The following is a 17207-nucleotide window of genomic DNA, read 5'->3' on the forward strand; positions in this document are numbered from 1 at the left end:
TGAATTTATTAACATCATCCTGTTGGTGACGTCATGAATTTATTAACATCATCCTGTTGGTGAATTTATTAACATCATCCTGTTGGTGAATTTATTAACATCATCCTGTTGGTGAATTTATTAACATCATCCTGTTGGTGAATTTATTAACATCATCCTGTTGGTGAATTTATTAACATCATCCTGTTGGTGAATTTATTAACATCATCCTGTTGGTGAATTTATTAACATCATCCTGTTGGTGAATTTATTAACATCATCCTGTTGGTGAATTTATTAACATCATCCTGTTGGTGAATTTATTAACATCATCCTGTTGGTGAATTTATTAACATCATCCTGTTGGTGAATTTATTAACATCATCCTGTTGGTGAAGTCATGAATTTATTAACATCATCCTGTTGGTGAATTTATTAACATCATCCTGTTGGTGAATTTATTAACATCATCCTGTTGGTGAATTTATTAACATCATCCTGTTGGTGAATTTATTAACATCATCCTGTTGGTGAATTTATTAACATCATCCTGTTGGTGAATTTATTAACATCATCCTGTTGGTGAATTTATTAACATCATCCTGTTGGTGAATTTATTAACATCATCCTGTTGGTGAATTCATGAATTTATTAACATCAGCCTGTTGGTGAATTTATTAACATCATCCTGTTGGTAATTAACATCATCCTGTTGGTGAATTTATTAACATCATCCTGTTGGTGAATTTATTAACATCATCCTGTTGGTGAATCATGAATTTATTAACATCATCCTGTTGGTGAATTTATTAACATCATCCTGTTGGTGAATTTATTAACATCATCCTGTTGGTGAATTTATTAACATCATCCTGTTGGTGAATTTATTAACATCATCCTGTTGGTGAATTCATGAATTTATTAACATCATCCTGTTGGTGAATTCATGAATTTATTAACATCATCCTGTTGGTGAAGTCATGAATTTATTAACATCATCCTGTTGGTGAATTTATTAACATCATCCTGTTGGTGAATTTATTAACATCATCCTGTTGGTGAATTTATTAACATCATCCTGTTGGTGAATTTATTAACATCATCCTGTTGGTGAAGTCATGAATTTATTAACATCATCCTGTTGGTGAATTTATTAACATCATCCTGTTGGTGAATTTATTAACATCATCCTGTTGGTGAATTTATTAACATCATCCTGTTGGTGAATTTATTAACATCATCCTGTTGGTGAATTTATTAACATCATCCTGTTGGTGAATTTATTAACATCATCCTGTTGGTGAATTTATTAACATCATCCTGTTGGTGATTTTATTAACATCATCCTGTTGGTGAATTTATTAACATCATCCTGTTGGTGAATTTATTAACATCATCCTGTTGGTGAATTTATTAACATCATCCTGTTGGTGAATTTATTAACATCATCCTGTTGGTGAAGTCATGAATTTATTAACATCATCCTGTTGGTGAATTTATTAACATCATCCTGTTGGTGAATTTATTAACATCATCCTGTTGGTGAATTTATTAACATCATCCTGTTGGTGAATTTATTAACATCATCCTGTTGGTGAATTTATTAACATCATCCTGTTGGTGAATTTATTAACATCATCCTGTTGGTGAATTTATTAACATCATCCTGTTGGTGAATTTATTAACATCATCCTGTTGGTGAATTTATTAACATCATCCTGTTGGTGAATTTATTAACATCATCCTGTTGGTGAATTTATTAACATCATCCTGTTGGTGAATTTATTAACATCATCCTGTTGGTGAATTTTATTAACATCATCCTGTTGGTGAATTTATTAACATCATCCTGTTGGTGAATTTATTAACATCATCCTGTTGGTGAATTTATTAACATCATCCTGTTGGTGACGTCATTAATTTATTAACATCATCCTGTTGGTGAATTTATTAACATCATCCTGTTGGTGAATTTATTAACATCATCCTGTTGGTGAATTTATTTAAACATCATCCTGTTGGTGAATTTATTAACATCATCCTGTTGGTGAATTTATTAACATCATCCTGTTGGTGAATTTATTAACATCATCCTGTTGGTGAATTTATTAACATCATCCTGTTGGTGAATTTATTAACATCATCCTGTTGGTGAATTTTTATTAACATCATCCTGTTGGTGAATTTATTAACATCATCCTGTTGGTGAATTTATTAACATCATCCTGTTGGTGAATTTTATTAACATCATCCTGTTGGTGAATTTATTAACATCATCCTGTTGGTGAATTTATTAACATCATCCTGTTGGTGAATTTATTAACATCATCCTGTTGGTGAAGGTGAATTTATTAACATCATCCTGTTGGTGAATTTATTAACATCATCCTGTTGGTGAATTTATTAACATCATCCTGTTGGTGAATTTATTAACATCATCCTGTTGGTGAATTTATTAACATCATCCTGTTGGTGAATTTATTAACATCATCCTGTTGGTGAATTTATTAACATCATCCTGTTGGTGAATTTATTAACATCATCCTGTTGGTGAATTTATTAACATCATCCTGTTGGTGAATTTATTAACATCATCCTGTTGGTGAAGTCATGAATTTATTAACATCATCCTGTTGGTGAATTTATTAACATCATCCTGTTGGTGAATTTATTAACATCATCCTGTTGGTGAATTTATTAACATCATCCTGTTGGTGAATTTATTAACATCATCCTGTTGGTGAATTTATTAACATCATCCTGTTGGTGAATTTATTAACATCATCCTGTTGGTGAATTTATTAACATCATCCTGTTGGTGAATTTATTAACATCATCCTGTTGGTGAATTTATTAACATCATCCTGTTGGTGAATTCATGAATTTATTAACATCATCCTGTTGGTGAATTCATGAATTTATTAACATCATCCTGTTGGTGAATTCATGAATTTATTAGCATCATCCTGTTGGTGAAGTCATGAATTTATTAACATCATCCTGTTGGTGAATTTATTAACATCATCCTGTTGGTGAATTTATTAACATCATCCTGTTGGTGAATTTATTAACATCATCCTGTTGGTGAACATCATCCTGTTGGTGAATTTATTAACATCATCCTGTTGGTGAATTTATTAACATCATCCTGTTGGTGAATTCATGAATTTATTAACATCATCCTGTTGGTGAATTCATGAATTTATTAACATCATCCTGTTGGTGAAGTGAATTTATTAACATCATCCTGTTGGTGAATTTATTAACATCATCCTGTTGGTGAATTTATTAACATCATCCTGTTGGTGAATTTATTAACATCATCCTGTTGGAAGTGAATTTATTAACATCATCCTGTTGGTGAATTTATTAACATCATCCTGTTGGTGAATTTATTAACATCATCCTGTTGGTGAATTTATTAACATCATCCTGTTGGTGAATTTATTAACATCATCCTGTTGGTGAATTTATTAACATCATCCTGTTGGTGAATTTATTAACATCATCCTGTTGGTGAATTTATTAACATCATCCTGTTGGTGAATTTATTAACATCATCCTGTTGGTGAATTTATTAACATCATCCTGTTGGTGAATTTATTAACATCATCCTGTTGGTGAATTTATTAACATCATCCTGTTGGTGAATTTATTAACATCATCCTGTTGGTGAATTTATTAACATCATCCTGTTGGTGAATTTATTAACATCATCCTGTTGGTGAATTTATTAACATCATCCTGTTGGTGAATTTATTAACATCATCCTGTTGGTGAATTTATTAACATCATCCTGTTGGTGAAGTCATTTATTAACATCATCCTGTTGGTGAATTTATTAACATCATCCTGTTGGTGAATTTATTAACATCATCCTGTTGGTGAATTTATTAACATCATCCTGTTGGTGAATTTATTAACATCATCCTGTTGGTGAATTTATTAACATCATCCTGTTGGTGAATTTATTAACATCATCCTGTTGGTGAATTTATTAACATCATCCTGTTGGTGAATTTATTAACATCATCCTGTTGGTGAATTTATTAACATCATCCTGTTGGTGAATTTATTAACATCATCCTGTTGGTGAATTTATTAACATCATCCTGTTGGTGAATTTATTAACATCATCCTGTTGGTGAATCATTTTATTAACATCATCCTGTTGGTGAATTTATTAACATCATCCTGTTGGTGAATTTATTAACATCATCCTGTTGGTGAATTTATTAACATCATCCTGTTGGTGAAGTCATGAATTTATTAACATCATCCTGTTGGTGAATTTATTAACATCATCCTGTTGGTGAATTTATTAACATCATCCTGTTGGTGAATTTATTAACATCATCCTGTTGGTGAATTTATTAACATCATCCTGTTGGTGAATTTATTAACATCATCCTGTTGGTGAATTTATTAACATCATCCTGTTGGTGAATTTATTAACATCATCCTGTTGGTGAATTTATTAACATCATCCTGTTGGTGAAGTCATGAATTTATTAACATCATCCTGTTGGTGAATTTATTAACATCATCCTGTTGGTGAATTTATTAACATCATCCTGTTGGTGAATTTATTAACATCATCCTGTTGGTGAATTTATTAACATCATCCTGTTGGTGAATTTATTAACATCATCCTGTTGGTGAAGTCATGAATTTATTAACATCATCCTGTTGGTGAATTTATTAACATCATCCTGTTGGTGAATTTATTAACATCATCCTGTTGGTGAATTTATTAACATCATCCTGTTGGTGAATTTATTAACATCATCCTGTTGGTGAATTTATTAACATCATCCTGTTGGTGAATTTATTAACATCATCCTGTTGGTGAATTTATTAACATCATCCTGTTGGTGAATTTATTAACATCATCCTGTTGGTGAATTTATTAACATCATCCTGTTGGTTTTATTAACATCATCCTGTTGGTGAATTTATTAAATTTATTAACATCATCCTGTTGGTGAATTCATGAATTTATTAACATCATCCTGTTGGTGAAGTCATGAATTTATTAACATCATCCTGTTGGTGAATTTATTAACATCATCCTGTTGGTGAATTTATTAACATCATCCTGTTGGTGAATTCATGAATTTATTAACATCATCCTGTTGGTGAATTCATGAATTTATTAACATCATCCTGTTGGTGAATTCATGAATTTATTAACATCATCCTGTTGGTGAAGTCATGAATTTATTAACATCATCCTGTTGGTGAATTTATTAACATCATCCTGTTGGTGAATTTATTAACATCATCCTGTAGGTGAAGTTATTAACATCATCCTGTTGGTGAATTTATTAACATCATCCTGTTGGTGAATTTATTAACATCATCCTGTCCTGTTGGTGAATTTATTAACATCATCCTGTAGGTGAAGTTATTAACATCATCCTGTTGGTGAATTTATTAACATCATCCTGTTGGTGAATTTATTAACATCATCCTGTTGGTGAATTTATTAACATCATCCTGTTGGAAAATTTATTAACATCATCCTGTTGCTGAATTTATTAACATCATCCTGTTGGTGAAGTCATGAATTTATTAACATCATCCTGTTGGTGAAGTCATGAATTTATTAACATCATCCTGTTGGTGAAGTTATTAACATCATCCTGTTGGTGAATTTATTAACATCATCCTGTTGGTGAATTTATTAACATCATCCTGTTGGTGAATTTATTAACATCATCCTGTTGGTGAATTTATTAACATCATCCTGTTGGTGAATTTATTAACATCATCCTGTTGGTGAATTTATTAACATCATCCTGTTGGTGAATTTATTAACATCATCCTGTTGGTGAATTTATTAACATCATCCTGTTGGTGAAGTCATGAATTTATTAACATCATCCTGTTGGTGATCCTGTTGGTGAAGTCATGAATTTATTAACATCATCCTGTTGGTGAATTTATTAACATCATCCTGTTGGTGAATTTATTAACATCATCCTGTTGGTGAAGTCATGAATTTATTAACATCATCCTGTTGGTGAAGTCATGAATTTATTAACATCATCCTGTTGGTGAAGTCATGAATTTATTAACATCATCCTGTTGCTGAATTTATTAACATCATCCTGTTGGTGAATTTATTAACATCATCCTGTAGGTGAATTTATTAACATCATCCTGTTGGTGAAGTCATGAATTTATTAACATCATCCTGTTGGTGAAGTCATGAATTTATTAACATCATCCTGTTGGTGAAGTCATGAATTTATTAACATCATCCTGTTGGTGAAGTCATGAATTTATTAACATCATCCTGTTGCTGAATTTATTAACATCATCCTGTTGGTGATGTCATTAATTTATTAACATCATCCTGTTGGTGAATTTATTAACATCATCCTGTTGGTGACGTTGGATCAGCGGTGGATAAAAACCTTTTCTCTCTCCGTGTCTCCGTCTCTTTTCCTCTGAATGTTATAAATGGTGATGAGGAATCTATTGACAGCAGCAGAGAGGTGGCACTAAGTGCTGTTCTGTCTCAGTGGGACTTTATGAAAAGGTCAGAATCTGACCGTAGAACAGTCATTAACGTTTGTTTCTTTCTGCACGAATGAGACGAGAAGCAGCTTGCCCTTCTGTTATCATCAAACACACACACCCCATACACACCACACACACACTCGACACACCACGCACACTCGACACACGAACACACACCACACACATGAACACACACACACACACTCCATACACACCACACACACACGAACACACCAGCACACCAGACACACAACACACCAGACACACACCAACACACACACGTAATGTGTCCTTGCAGGAAGCTCATTTTGACATGGCGAGTGGGGGGGTGGTAGTTAGTTAGTTATTATAGCTGTCAAATGTAACCCATATTCACCTGACACAGCTATCCCCGCTGTAGCCTGTGTGGTACTGAAATACAATGCCAAACCTGCACACACAGAATGACTGTCACACCAGCTACAGTCCTGATTCAACTGGATGGTTGGAAGAGGAAGAGCAGCTGTAGTTCCGGTAGCTCACAGTTTATTTGGACAAATCAGAATTGGCTAGTTAGTGTTAGTTAGTGCTAGTTAGTGTTAGTTAGTGCTAGTTAGTGCTAGTTTGTTAGTGTTTGTTAGTGCTAGTTAGTGTTTGTTAGTGCTAGTTAGTGTTAGTGTTAGTTTGTGCTGGTTCGTGTTAGTTAGCATTTTGAAGGGGACATTGAAACCGGTAATGTGCAAAGAGAGAGGGTGGAGCTCCTCGTTTCCGGTTCCACTGCTCGTTCTAGTGTTTCCCAGTTCCACTGCTCGTTCTAGGGTTTCCCGGTTCCACTGCTCGTTCTAGGGTTTCCGGTTCCACTGCTCGTTCTAGTGTTTCCCAGTTCCACTGCTCGTTCTAGGGTTTCCGGTTCCACTGCTCGTTCTAGTGTTTCCCGGTTCCACTGCTCGTTCTAGCGTTTCCGGTTCTCTTCTCTTAACATATATGGACCCAGAACATAATAAACCAAGACCAATTAACCAAAACTTTAGTATAAATATATATAAATATAAATCTATGAATATAAATACTATAAACACAAAACTATAAACGCAACATACAGCAATTTCAAAAAATGTTACATTTCATATGAGGAAATCAGTCAATTTAAATAAATAAATGAGGCCCTATAAATTCATTAGGTTCTAATCTATGGATTTCACATGACTGAGAATACAGATATACATCTGTTGGTCACAGATACCTTTAATAAAAAGGGTAGGGCTGTGGATCAGAAAACCAGTCAGTATCTGCTGTGGATCAGAAAACCAGTCAGTATCTGGTGTGGATCAGAAACCAGTCAGTATCTGGTGTGGATCAGAAAACCAGTCAGTATCTGCTGTGGATCAGAAAACCAGTCAGTATCTGGTGTGGATCAGAAAACCAGTCAGTATCTGGTGTGGATCAGAAAACCAGTCAGTATCTGCTGTGGATCAGAAAACCAGTCAGTATCTGGTGTGGATCAGAAAACCAGTCAGTATCTGCTGTGGATCAGAAAACCAGTCAGTATCTGGTTCCACAATTTGCCTCATGCAGTGCAACACATCTCCTTCACATAGAGTTGATCAGGCTGTTGATTGTGACCTGTGGAATGTTGTCCCACTCCTCTTCAATGGCTGTGAGAAGTTGCTGGATATTGGAACTAGAACACGCTGTTGTACATGTCGATCCAGAGCATCCCAAACATGCTCAATGGGGTGACATGTCTGGTGAGTATGCAGACCATGGAAGAACTGGGACATTGTCAGCTTCCAGGAATTGTGTACAGATCCTTGCGACATGGGGCCGTGCATTATCATGCTGAAACATGAGGTGATGGTGGATGAATGGAACAACAATGGGCCTCAGGATCTCATCACGGCATCTCTGTGCATTCAAATTGCCACTGATAAAATCCAATTGTGTTCGTTGTCCGTAGCTTATGCCTGCCCACACCATAACTCCACCACCGGTCGCCCACACAACTCCATACACACGGTCTGGAGGTCCTGGGTTGGCGTGGTTACACGTGGTCTGTGGATGTGAAGCTGAATGTGGAGGTCCTGGGTTGGCGTGGTTACACGTGGTCTGTGGATGTGAAGCTGAATGTGGAGGTCCTGGGTTGGCGTGGTTACACGTGGTCTGTGGATGTGAAGCTGAATGTGGAGGTCCTGGGTTGGCGTGGTTACACGTGGTCTGTGGATGTGAAGCTGAATGTGGAGGTCCTGGGTCGGCATGGTTACACGTGGTCTGTGGATGTGAAGCTGAATGTGGAGGTCCTGGGTCGGCATGGTTACACGTGGTCTGTGGATGTGAAGCTGAATGTGGAGGTCCTGGGTTGGCGTGGTTACACTGGTACGCCGAGGGCTGCGGTTGTGACAAATTCTCAAAAAACATTGGAGGCAGCTGCACTCAACTTGAAACATCGGTGATAGTGTCATTTGACAAAACATTTTTAGAGTGGACTTGTCCCCAGCACAAGGTGCACCTGCGTAATGATCATGCTGTTTAATCAGCTTCTTGACATGTTTTTTTTTGCACGCTCCCTCAACTTGAGATAGTGTCGTTTGACAAAACTGCCCATTTTAGAGTGGACTTTTGTCCCCAAGTTATGGTCCTGGGTGGATTCACTGCCGCTACCTCGCTCTCCAACCAAGGTGCAGAGAACAGAGGAAGAGAACTGAGGCAGAGACAGGGAACAAAAAGCAGAGAATAGAGAACAGAGGCAGAGAACAGACAATAGAGAACAGACAATAGAGAACAGAGACAGAATAGAGAACAGAAGCAGGGAACAGAGAACAGACAGTAGAGAACAGAGACAGAATAGAGAACAGAGGCAGGGAACAGAGAACAGACAGTAGAGAACAGAGACAGAATAGAGAACAGAGGCAGGGAACAGACAGTAGAGAAAAGAGACAGAATAGAGAACAGACAATAGAAAACAGAGACAATAGAGAACAGAGGCAGGGAACAGACAGTAGAGAACAGAGACAGAATAGAGAACAGAGGCAGGGAACAGAGAAGAGACAATAGAGAACAGAGACAGAACAGAGGCAGAGAACAGAGAAGAGACAATAGAGAACAGAGACAGAACAGAGGCAGAGAACAGAGAAGAGACAGTAGAGAACAGAGACAGAATAGAGAACAGAGGCAGGGAACAGACAGTAGAGAACAGAGACAGAATAGAGAACAGAGGCAGGGAACAGAGAACAGACAATAGAGAACAGAGACAGGGAACAGAGGCAGAGAACAGAGAAGAGACAATAGAGAACAGAGACAGAACAGAGGCAGAGAACAGAGAAGAGACAATAGAGAACAGAGGCAGGGAACAGAGGCAGGGAACAGAGAACAGACAATAGAGAACAGAGACAGAACAGAGGCAGAGAACAGAGAAGAGACAATAGAGAACAGAGACAGAACAGATGCAGAGAACAGAGAAGAGACACAGAAGAGGCAACTCTCAGGGTTATTTACATGTTGGTTGTATTTTTAAACAAGCTTCTTTTATTTCATTTCATTGAGCTCCAAAGAGATGCTCGATCTCATCGACTTCACAAGTCAAAAGGAAATGACCGCTATACTGCTTTTAAATGTGCAGGGAGGAAGGAAATTGGGACACAAACGTATTTTATTCCAATAATAAACAAGACTCAATAAGAAAGGGGTTACATTTGAGTAGAAACAGGAAATTTAAATTCACAAAATCATAACCTCGAGGTTAGCTGTTCCGGCTGTCAGTCAAAGCTGCTGGGCCAAGAGAAGTACCTCAGCAGCCAATGATGAACCACCTACCAGACCGACAGGTGGCAGTCTCACATCAGCAGGAATTAACCCCATGCTGACATCTGAAATGGCACCCTATTCCCTATATAGTGCACTACTTTAGACCAGAGCCCTATGGAGCCCTATTCCCTATATAGTGCACTACTTTAGACCAGAGCCCTATGGAGCCCTATTCCCTATATAGTGCACTACTTTAGGGTGCCATTTCAGATACACCCAGATCCTGTGTTTTCCTGTTTCCAAACGTTTTGTATACCGAACATGACCCAGGGAGTTACTTCAAACACTATAGAGCTCGTAAACAACAGTTGGATGATCCTCGGCTTACAACGAGTTAAATATGTACATAAAACTTTGATATCTAAACCGCGATGGGTCTCCGTGAGACTGCAGGGGATGTTAAAGGACGTTCCAGACCGTTGGTTGAATACTTATCCAGGTGTTGTGAGATCTGGTAGGGGACGGCAACATTCAAAAGGCCTGGTCTGCATTAAAAATCAAGTAACCCTCCTCCAAACCGCGATAAAACAACAAGGAACAGAGCATTTCAAAATGTTGATACTGAGGAGACACTGGACAGAAGGGGGATGATACCGCGCTGACAATACTACAACAAGCAACAGAGCATTTCAAAATGTTGATACTGAGGAGACACTGGACAGAAGGGGGATGATACCGCGCTGACAATACTACAACAAGGAACAGATTAATGGCTGAGAGAAAAAGCAACAAAAAAAATTGAGAACAGTTTACACTTTTAAATGGATATTTAACAGAATTGGTGGCTCACTACCGCCACCCGGTGGCTATATCTTGTAAATGCAGCCTAAGGACATTAACCCTTTAGTAATAACTGTACCACATTTAAAGCAGAGACAGACCACTCCCCCTGCAGCCTTGACCCATGAGACAGCATCCTAAATAGCACACTACTACCTACTATGTAGTGCACTGCTCTAGATCAGATCAACAGCACTACAAAGCAAATAGGGTGCCATTTCAGGACCACTTGTGTCGTCTTCTACCCCATAAAAAAAGCCTTTTAGAAAAGGTTTAACACAAGACTTATGAACTAAAATCACTAGGGAAGCCAGCTGTCAATGTGACCGTCTTGTCAACACAGCTGTAGGTAGTTCAGTTAATGTTTCGGCTCAATCAGGTTGGAGGGAGGAGGGTCAAGCGACAGGATGAAGAGGGGTGATGATGACGATGACTAGGTTCTCAGTCGCTGTCGAACCTAATGGAGTTGACGGATTGGGAGATGGCTCCTCCGCGGTAGCTTCCCCTCTTCTTCTTGGTCTTCTCGTGACGGAAGGACTTCCCCTTGGTGAAGCGGAGCACGTCATTGGCCCTCTGGCCCCAGTCTCCATCCGACCCGCGCTGAGGTGAACAGAGAGAGACAAGAGTCAAAACACGTCCAGCACCATGATCACATCCCTGGATCAACACAAAACCGACAATTTATATTGGAGCTCTTTTACTAAGGTTGACATCGCAGTACCTCTAAATATCCTATGGAAAATTATATCATATAAGATGCTGATTCTCTAACTATCAGTAAGGCTGAGCGGGCGGGGAAAATGCTAATTCTCTATCAGTAAGGCTGAGTGGGCGGGGAAAATGCTAATTCTCTATCAGTAAGGCTGAGTGGGCGGGGAAAATGCTAATTCTCTATCAGTAAGGCTGAGTGGGCGGGGAAAATGCTAATTCTCTATCAGTAAGGCTGAGTGGGCGGGGAAAATGCTAATTCTCTATCAGTAAGGCTGAGTGGGAGGGGAAAATGCTAATTCTCTATCAGTAAGGCTGAGTGGGCGGGGAAAATGCTAATTCTCTATCAGTAAGGCTGAGTGGGCGGGGAAAATGCTAATTCTCTATCAGTAAGGCTGAGTGGGCGGGGAAAATGCTAATTCTCTATCAGTAAGGCTGAGTGGGCAGGGAGACAAATATTCATAAGTGTGCCCTTGACTGTCAAGTTTTCTGACCGACTCGCGTAAAGATCAAGCAACACAAATATACTTTCTAGCCCTGAAACGACAGAGATGTTTCAGCCATTCAGTGATCCTCTGCATTAATATCCAACTTTAGAGCAGCTCCATCGTTCCAACAGCCAAGATGGCGAGAGTTAAATAAAACTAACCCACTAGGTATCCCGACTGGAGCAGTGGTCTAAGACACTGCATCACAGTGTTAGCCGATTCTGGGTTCTAGTCCAGGCTCAGTCTCAGCCGGCCGCGACCGGGAGACCCATGGGACGGCGCACTGGCGGCTGTTGGCGGGCCGGGCACATGTTCACCAGGTGTACGGTGCGTTTCCTCCGACACATTGGTGCGGCTGGCTTCAGGGTTAAGCGGGCATTGTGTCAAGAAGCAGTGCGGCTGGGTCGTGTTTCGGGAGGACGCGCGGCTCTCGACCTTCGCCTCTCCCGAGTCCATACGGGAGTTGCAGCGATGGGACAAGACTAACTACCATTTGGATATCCAATTTTTTAATTTTATTTTTTAAACTAACCGCTTTTCATCTTGTATTATATTGAGATTCCTCCAGTACAGGTTCTGATCCACTGACCGTACAGAACGTAAACAGAAACAGATGGTTAACTTTCTAGGTTTCACCGCTTGGCAGAGCTGTAATGGGCGTTCGGATGAGGGGCTTAGCACGCAGAGCTGTAATGGGCGTTCGGATGAGGGGCTTAGCACGCAGAGCTGTAATGGGCGTTCGGATGAGGGGCTTAGCACGCAGAGCTGTAATGCGCGTTCGGATGAGGGGCTTAGCACGCAGAGCTGTAATGGGCGTTCGGATGAGGGGCTTAGCACCCAGAGCTGTAATGGGCGTTCGGATGAGGGGCTTAGCACACAGAGCTGTAATGGGCGTTCGGATGAGGGGCTTAGCACACAGAGCTGTAATGGGCGTTCGGATGAGGGGCTTAGCACCCAGAGCTGTAATGGGCGTTCGGATGAGGGGCTTAGCACCCAGAGCTGTAATGGGCGTTCGGATGAGGGGCTTAGCACGCAGAGCAGCAACGTGTTACAACATCCTGTACAAGAAAATAGCCTTACAAATTACAACTGAATCAAGTGAGTGCTGGATTCATGTCGACACGCCAGAGGGGCTTCGGCACGCCAGAGGGGAGTAGACACGCCAGAGGGGGGTAGACACGCCAGAGGGGCAGAGGGGAGTAGACACGCCAGAGGGGCAGAGGGGAGTAGACACGCCAGAGGGGCTTCGGCACGCCAGAGGGGCGTAGACACGCCAGAGGGGCGTAGACACGCCAGAGGGGCAGAGGGGAGTAGACATGCCAGAGGGGCAGAGGGGAGTAGACACGCCAGAGGGGCATAGACACGCCAGAGGGGCAGAGGGGCATAGACACGCCAGAGGGGCGTAGACACACCAGAGGGGCGTAGACACGCCAGAGGGGCATAGACACGCCAGAGGGGCAGAGGGGCATAGACACGCCAGAGGGGCAGAGGGGAGTAGACACGCCAGAGGGGCATAGACACGCCAGAGGGGCAGAGGGGCGTAGACACGCCAGAGGGGCAGAGGGGCATAGACACGCCAGAGGGGCGTAGACACACCAGAGGGGCGTAGACACGCCAGAGGGGCATAGACACGCCAGAGGGGCAGAGGGGCGTAGACACACCAGAGGGGGGTAGACACGCCAGAGGGACGTAGACACGCCAGAGGGGCTTCGGCACGGCAGAGGGGCGTAGACACGCCAGAGGGGCAGAAGAGTGTAGATAAACTCACCTTGGCATCGAAGGAGTTGTCTGCCAGACGGTTGTCCACTTCAATTTCCTCCTCTACTATTCTACGGAAAGGTACATTGATCTTTAGAGGAGGGACACACAGACGGTGAGACACAGACGGTCACAGAGAGAATGAGGGGTTTAGTTCAGTCCGCATCTGACAACGCTCCACACCGGTTAGTACCACAATGCACCTCTGTTCTACAGCCCAAAGCATTTATTGACAAACACACGTGTGAGTGTGAATATATATTCATTCAGAAATGGGCCCAAACATTGATTCTGCTGGCATGGTAGTTCTGGCATGAATAGATGTTGGCTATATATATATATATCCATCTCCAACATGTAGCGCTACAGATCCATCATCAAGGTCAGGGCCCATTTCTGAATACTGAGACTACGCCATCATAACAAATACATTGACCCAAAACCAGTCAGTCAAGTCAGCCAGTCAGTCAAGTCAGCCAGTCAGTCCAGCAGCCAGTCAGTCAGTCCAGCAGCCAGTCAGTCAGTCCAGCAGCCAGTCAGTCAGTCCAGCAGCCAGTCAGTCAGTCCAGCAGCCAGTCAGTCAGTCCAGCAGCCAGTCAGTCAGTCCAGCAGCCAGTCAGTCAGTCCAGCAGCCAGTCAGTCCAGCAGCCAGTCAGTCAAGCAGCCAGTCAGTCAAGCAGCCAGTCAGTCCAGCAGCCAGTCAGTCCAGCAGCCAGTCAGTCCAGCAGCCAGTCCAGTAGTCAGTCCAGCAGCCGGTCCAGCAGCCAGTCAAGCAGCCAGCCAAGCAGCCAGTCAAGTCAGCAGCAGCCGGTCAAGTCAGCCAGTCAAGTCAGCAGCAGCCAGTCAGTCAAGCAGCCAGTCCAGTAGTCAGTCCAGCAGCCGGTCCAGCAGCCAGTCAAGCAGCCAGCCAAGCAGCCAGCCAAGCAGCCGGTCAAGTCAGCCAAGCAGCCGGTCAAGTCAGCCAAGCAGCCGGTCAAGTCAGCCAAGCAGCCGGTCAAGTCAGCCAAGCAGCCAGTCAAGTCAGCCAAGCAGCCAGTCAAATCAGCCAAGCAGCCAGTCAAGTAGCCAGTCAAGCAGCCAGTCAAGTCAGCAGTTAGCCAGCCAGTCAGCCAGCCAGTCAAGTCAGCCAGCCAGCCAGTCAAGTCAGCAGTCAGCCAGCCAGCCAAACTATCCAAGCTCTGAACCCAGTCAGTGTGACGGGGTCTCACCTTCTTGGAGACTTTGGGGTAAGTCTGTGGTGCTGGTAATACTTTCTGGTTTTTAGGCGTCATTACTTCCTCCTCCTCCTCGCTCTCAGAAGACGAGTCTTCTCCATCCCTCTTTCTCTTGCCTGGGGAGGGAGAGAAGACGGGGGGGCAGGGGACATTGAGAAAACTGTCCTTGTAAATAATCGACCTTGGTTTCTAAAATAATTCAAACCTTAGTAAAGATGACATGAGAAGGAATTCTGAAATGTTTACTGATTTCCCCCATTTGAAAAGGAGAACTAAGAAGCCCAGCAGGATTCAACAGCCCAGACACTGGTGAGCTGCTGCGACACACAAACAAAAATCGGTCAATTTTACCCCTCTTGGTAAATGACTAAAATATATTTCCCTTGACCTTGTAAACTGACACTCTAACACATTAGACAACTATACTAAAAACTCACAAGACATTGATAGTAGGGCTGGGACTTCACAATACGACATCACCACCGTACTTAGGTGCCGATACGTTATGTATTGGGATTCTCACAATTCAACAGTTGAAGTCGGAAGTTTACATTCACCTTAGCCAAATACATTTAAACTCAGTTTCACAATTCCTGACATTTAATCCTCGTATTCCCTGTTTAAAGTCAGTTAGGACCATTTTATTTTAAGAATGTGAATTGTCAGAATAATAGTAGAGAGAATGATTTATTTCAGCTTTTATTTCTTTCATCACATTTCCAGTCGGTCAGAAGTTTACATACACTCAATTAGTATTTGGTAGCATTGCCTTTAACTTTTTATGGCTGCAGGGGCTTGGATGAAAAGGTGCCCGTTGTAAACAGCCAGCTTCCTCAGTCTCAGTTGCTAATATATATTAGTATTGGATAGAAAACACTAAAGTTTCCAAAACTGTCAAAATATTGTCTGTGTCTGAGTATAACAGAACTGATATTGCAGGCGAAACCCTGAGGAGAATCAAAGCAGGAAGTGGCTTCTCTTTTGAAAACTCCATGTTCCATCTCTTTGCTCCATTTAAAGGGATATGAACCAGATTCCTTTTCCTATCGCTTCTTCAAGGTGTCAGTCTTCAGACAGTTTCAGGCTTTTTTTTTTTTGAAAAATGAGCCAGAACGATAACATAACAAGTGGTCACATGAGTTTTGCTCACGCAACAGAGTTTGGATAGGTATTGCTTTTCCCTCTCCTACTCTGAAAGACATTTGCGTTTGATATATTATCGATTATATATTTTTAAAAAACAACCTGAGGATTGATTATAAAAAACGTTTGACATGTTTTTGTGGACATTATGGAAACTATTTGGAATTTGTCTGCGTTGTCGTGACCGCTCTTTCCTGTGGATTTCTGAACATAACGCGACAAACAAACTGAGGTATTTTGAAAAGATATAAAAATAATTTTTATGCAACAAAAGTTTGTTGTTGTGTAACTCGTGAGTGAAAACATCCGAAGACCATCAAAGGTAAACTATTATTTTGATTGCTTTTCTGATTTTTGTGACCGAGCTACCTGATGCTAAGTGTACTTAATGTTTTATCGTGCGATCGATAAACTTAAACGTTTGGATCGTTTTCGCCGTGGATTAACAAAATGCTTGATCTAGTTGGAAGACCCATTTGCGACCAAGCTTTAACTTCCTGACTGATGTCTTGAGATGTTGCTTCAATATATCCACATCATTTTCCTACCTCATGATGCCATCTATTTTGTGAAGTGCACCAGTCCCTCCTGCAGCAAAGCACCCCCACAACATGATGCGGCCACCCCCGTGCTTCACGGTTGGGATGGTGTTCTTCGGCTTGCAAGCCTCACCCTTTTTCCTCCAAACATAACAATGGTCATTATGGCCAAACAGTTATATTTCTGTTTCATCAGACAAGAGGACATTTCTCCAAAAAGTACGATCTTTGTCCCCATGTGCAGTTGCAAACCGAGGTCTGGCTTTTTTATGAGGGTTTTGGAGCAGTGG

At 41.2% G+C, this 17207-nt stretch overlaps 1 protein-coding gene across 1 annotated transcript in view; it reads right to left on the minus strand.

Annotated features, from left to right (window-relative positions):
- Window positions 1–9970: 9970 nt before the first annotated feature.
- The window catches only part of LOC115125428 (nucleolar protein dao-5-like), a 33318-nt gene continuing 26081 nt past the window's right edge, over window positions 9971–17207 (minus strand). The window contains 3 exon segments of the mRNA XM_029654938.2: window positions 9971–11667; window positions 14032–14112; window positions 15230–15351. Coding sequence (XP_029510798.2) covers window positions 11509–11667; window positions 14032–14112; window positions 15230–15351 — 362 coding nt within the window. The 3' untranslated portion in view covers window positions 9971–11508.

Source organism: Oncorhynchus nerka, linkage group LG16 (assembly GCF_034236695.1).
Source record: "Oncorhynchus nerka isolate Pitt River linkage group LG16, Oner_Uvic_2.0, whole genome shotgun sequence".
Lineage (NCBI taxonomy): Eukaryota > Metazoa > Chordata > Actinopteri > Salmoniformes > Salmonidae > Oncorhynchus > Oncorhynchus nerka.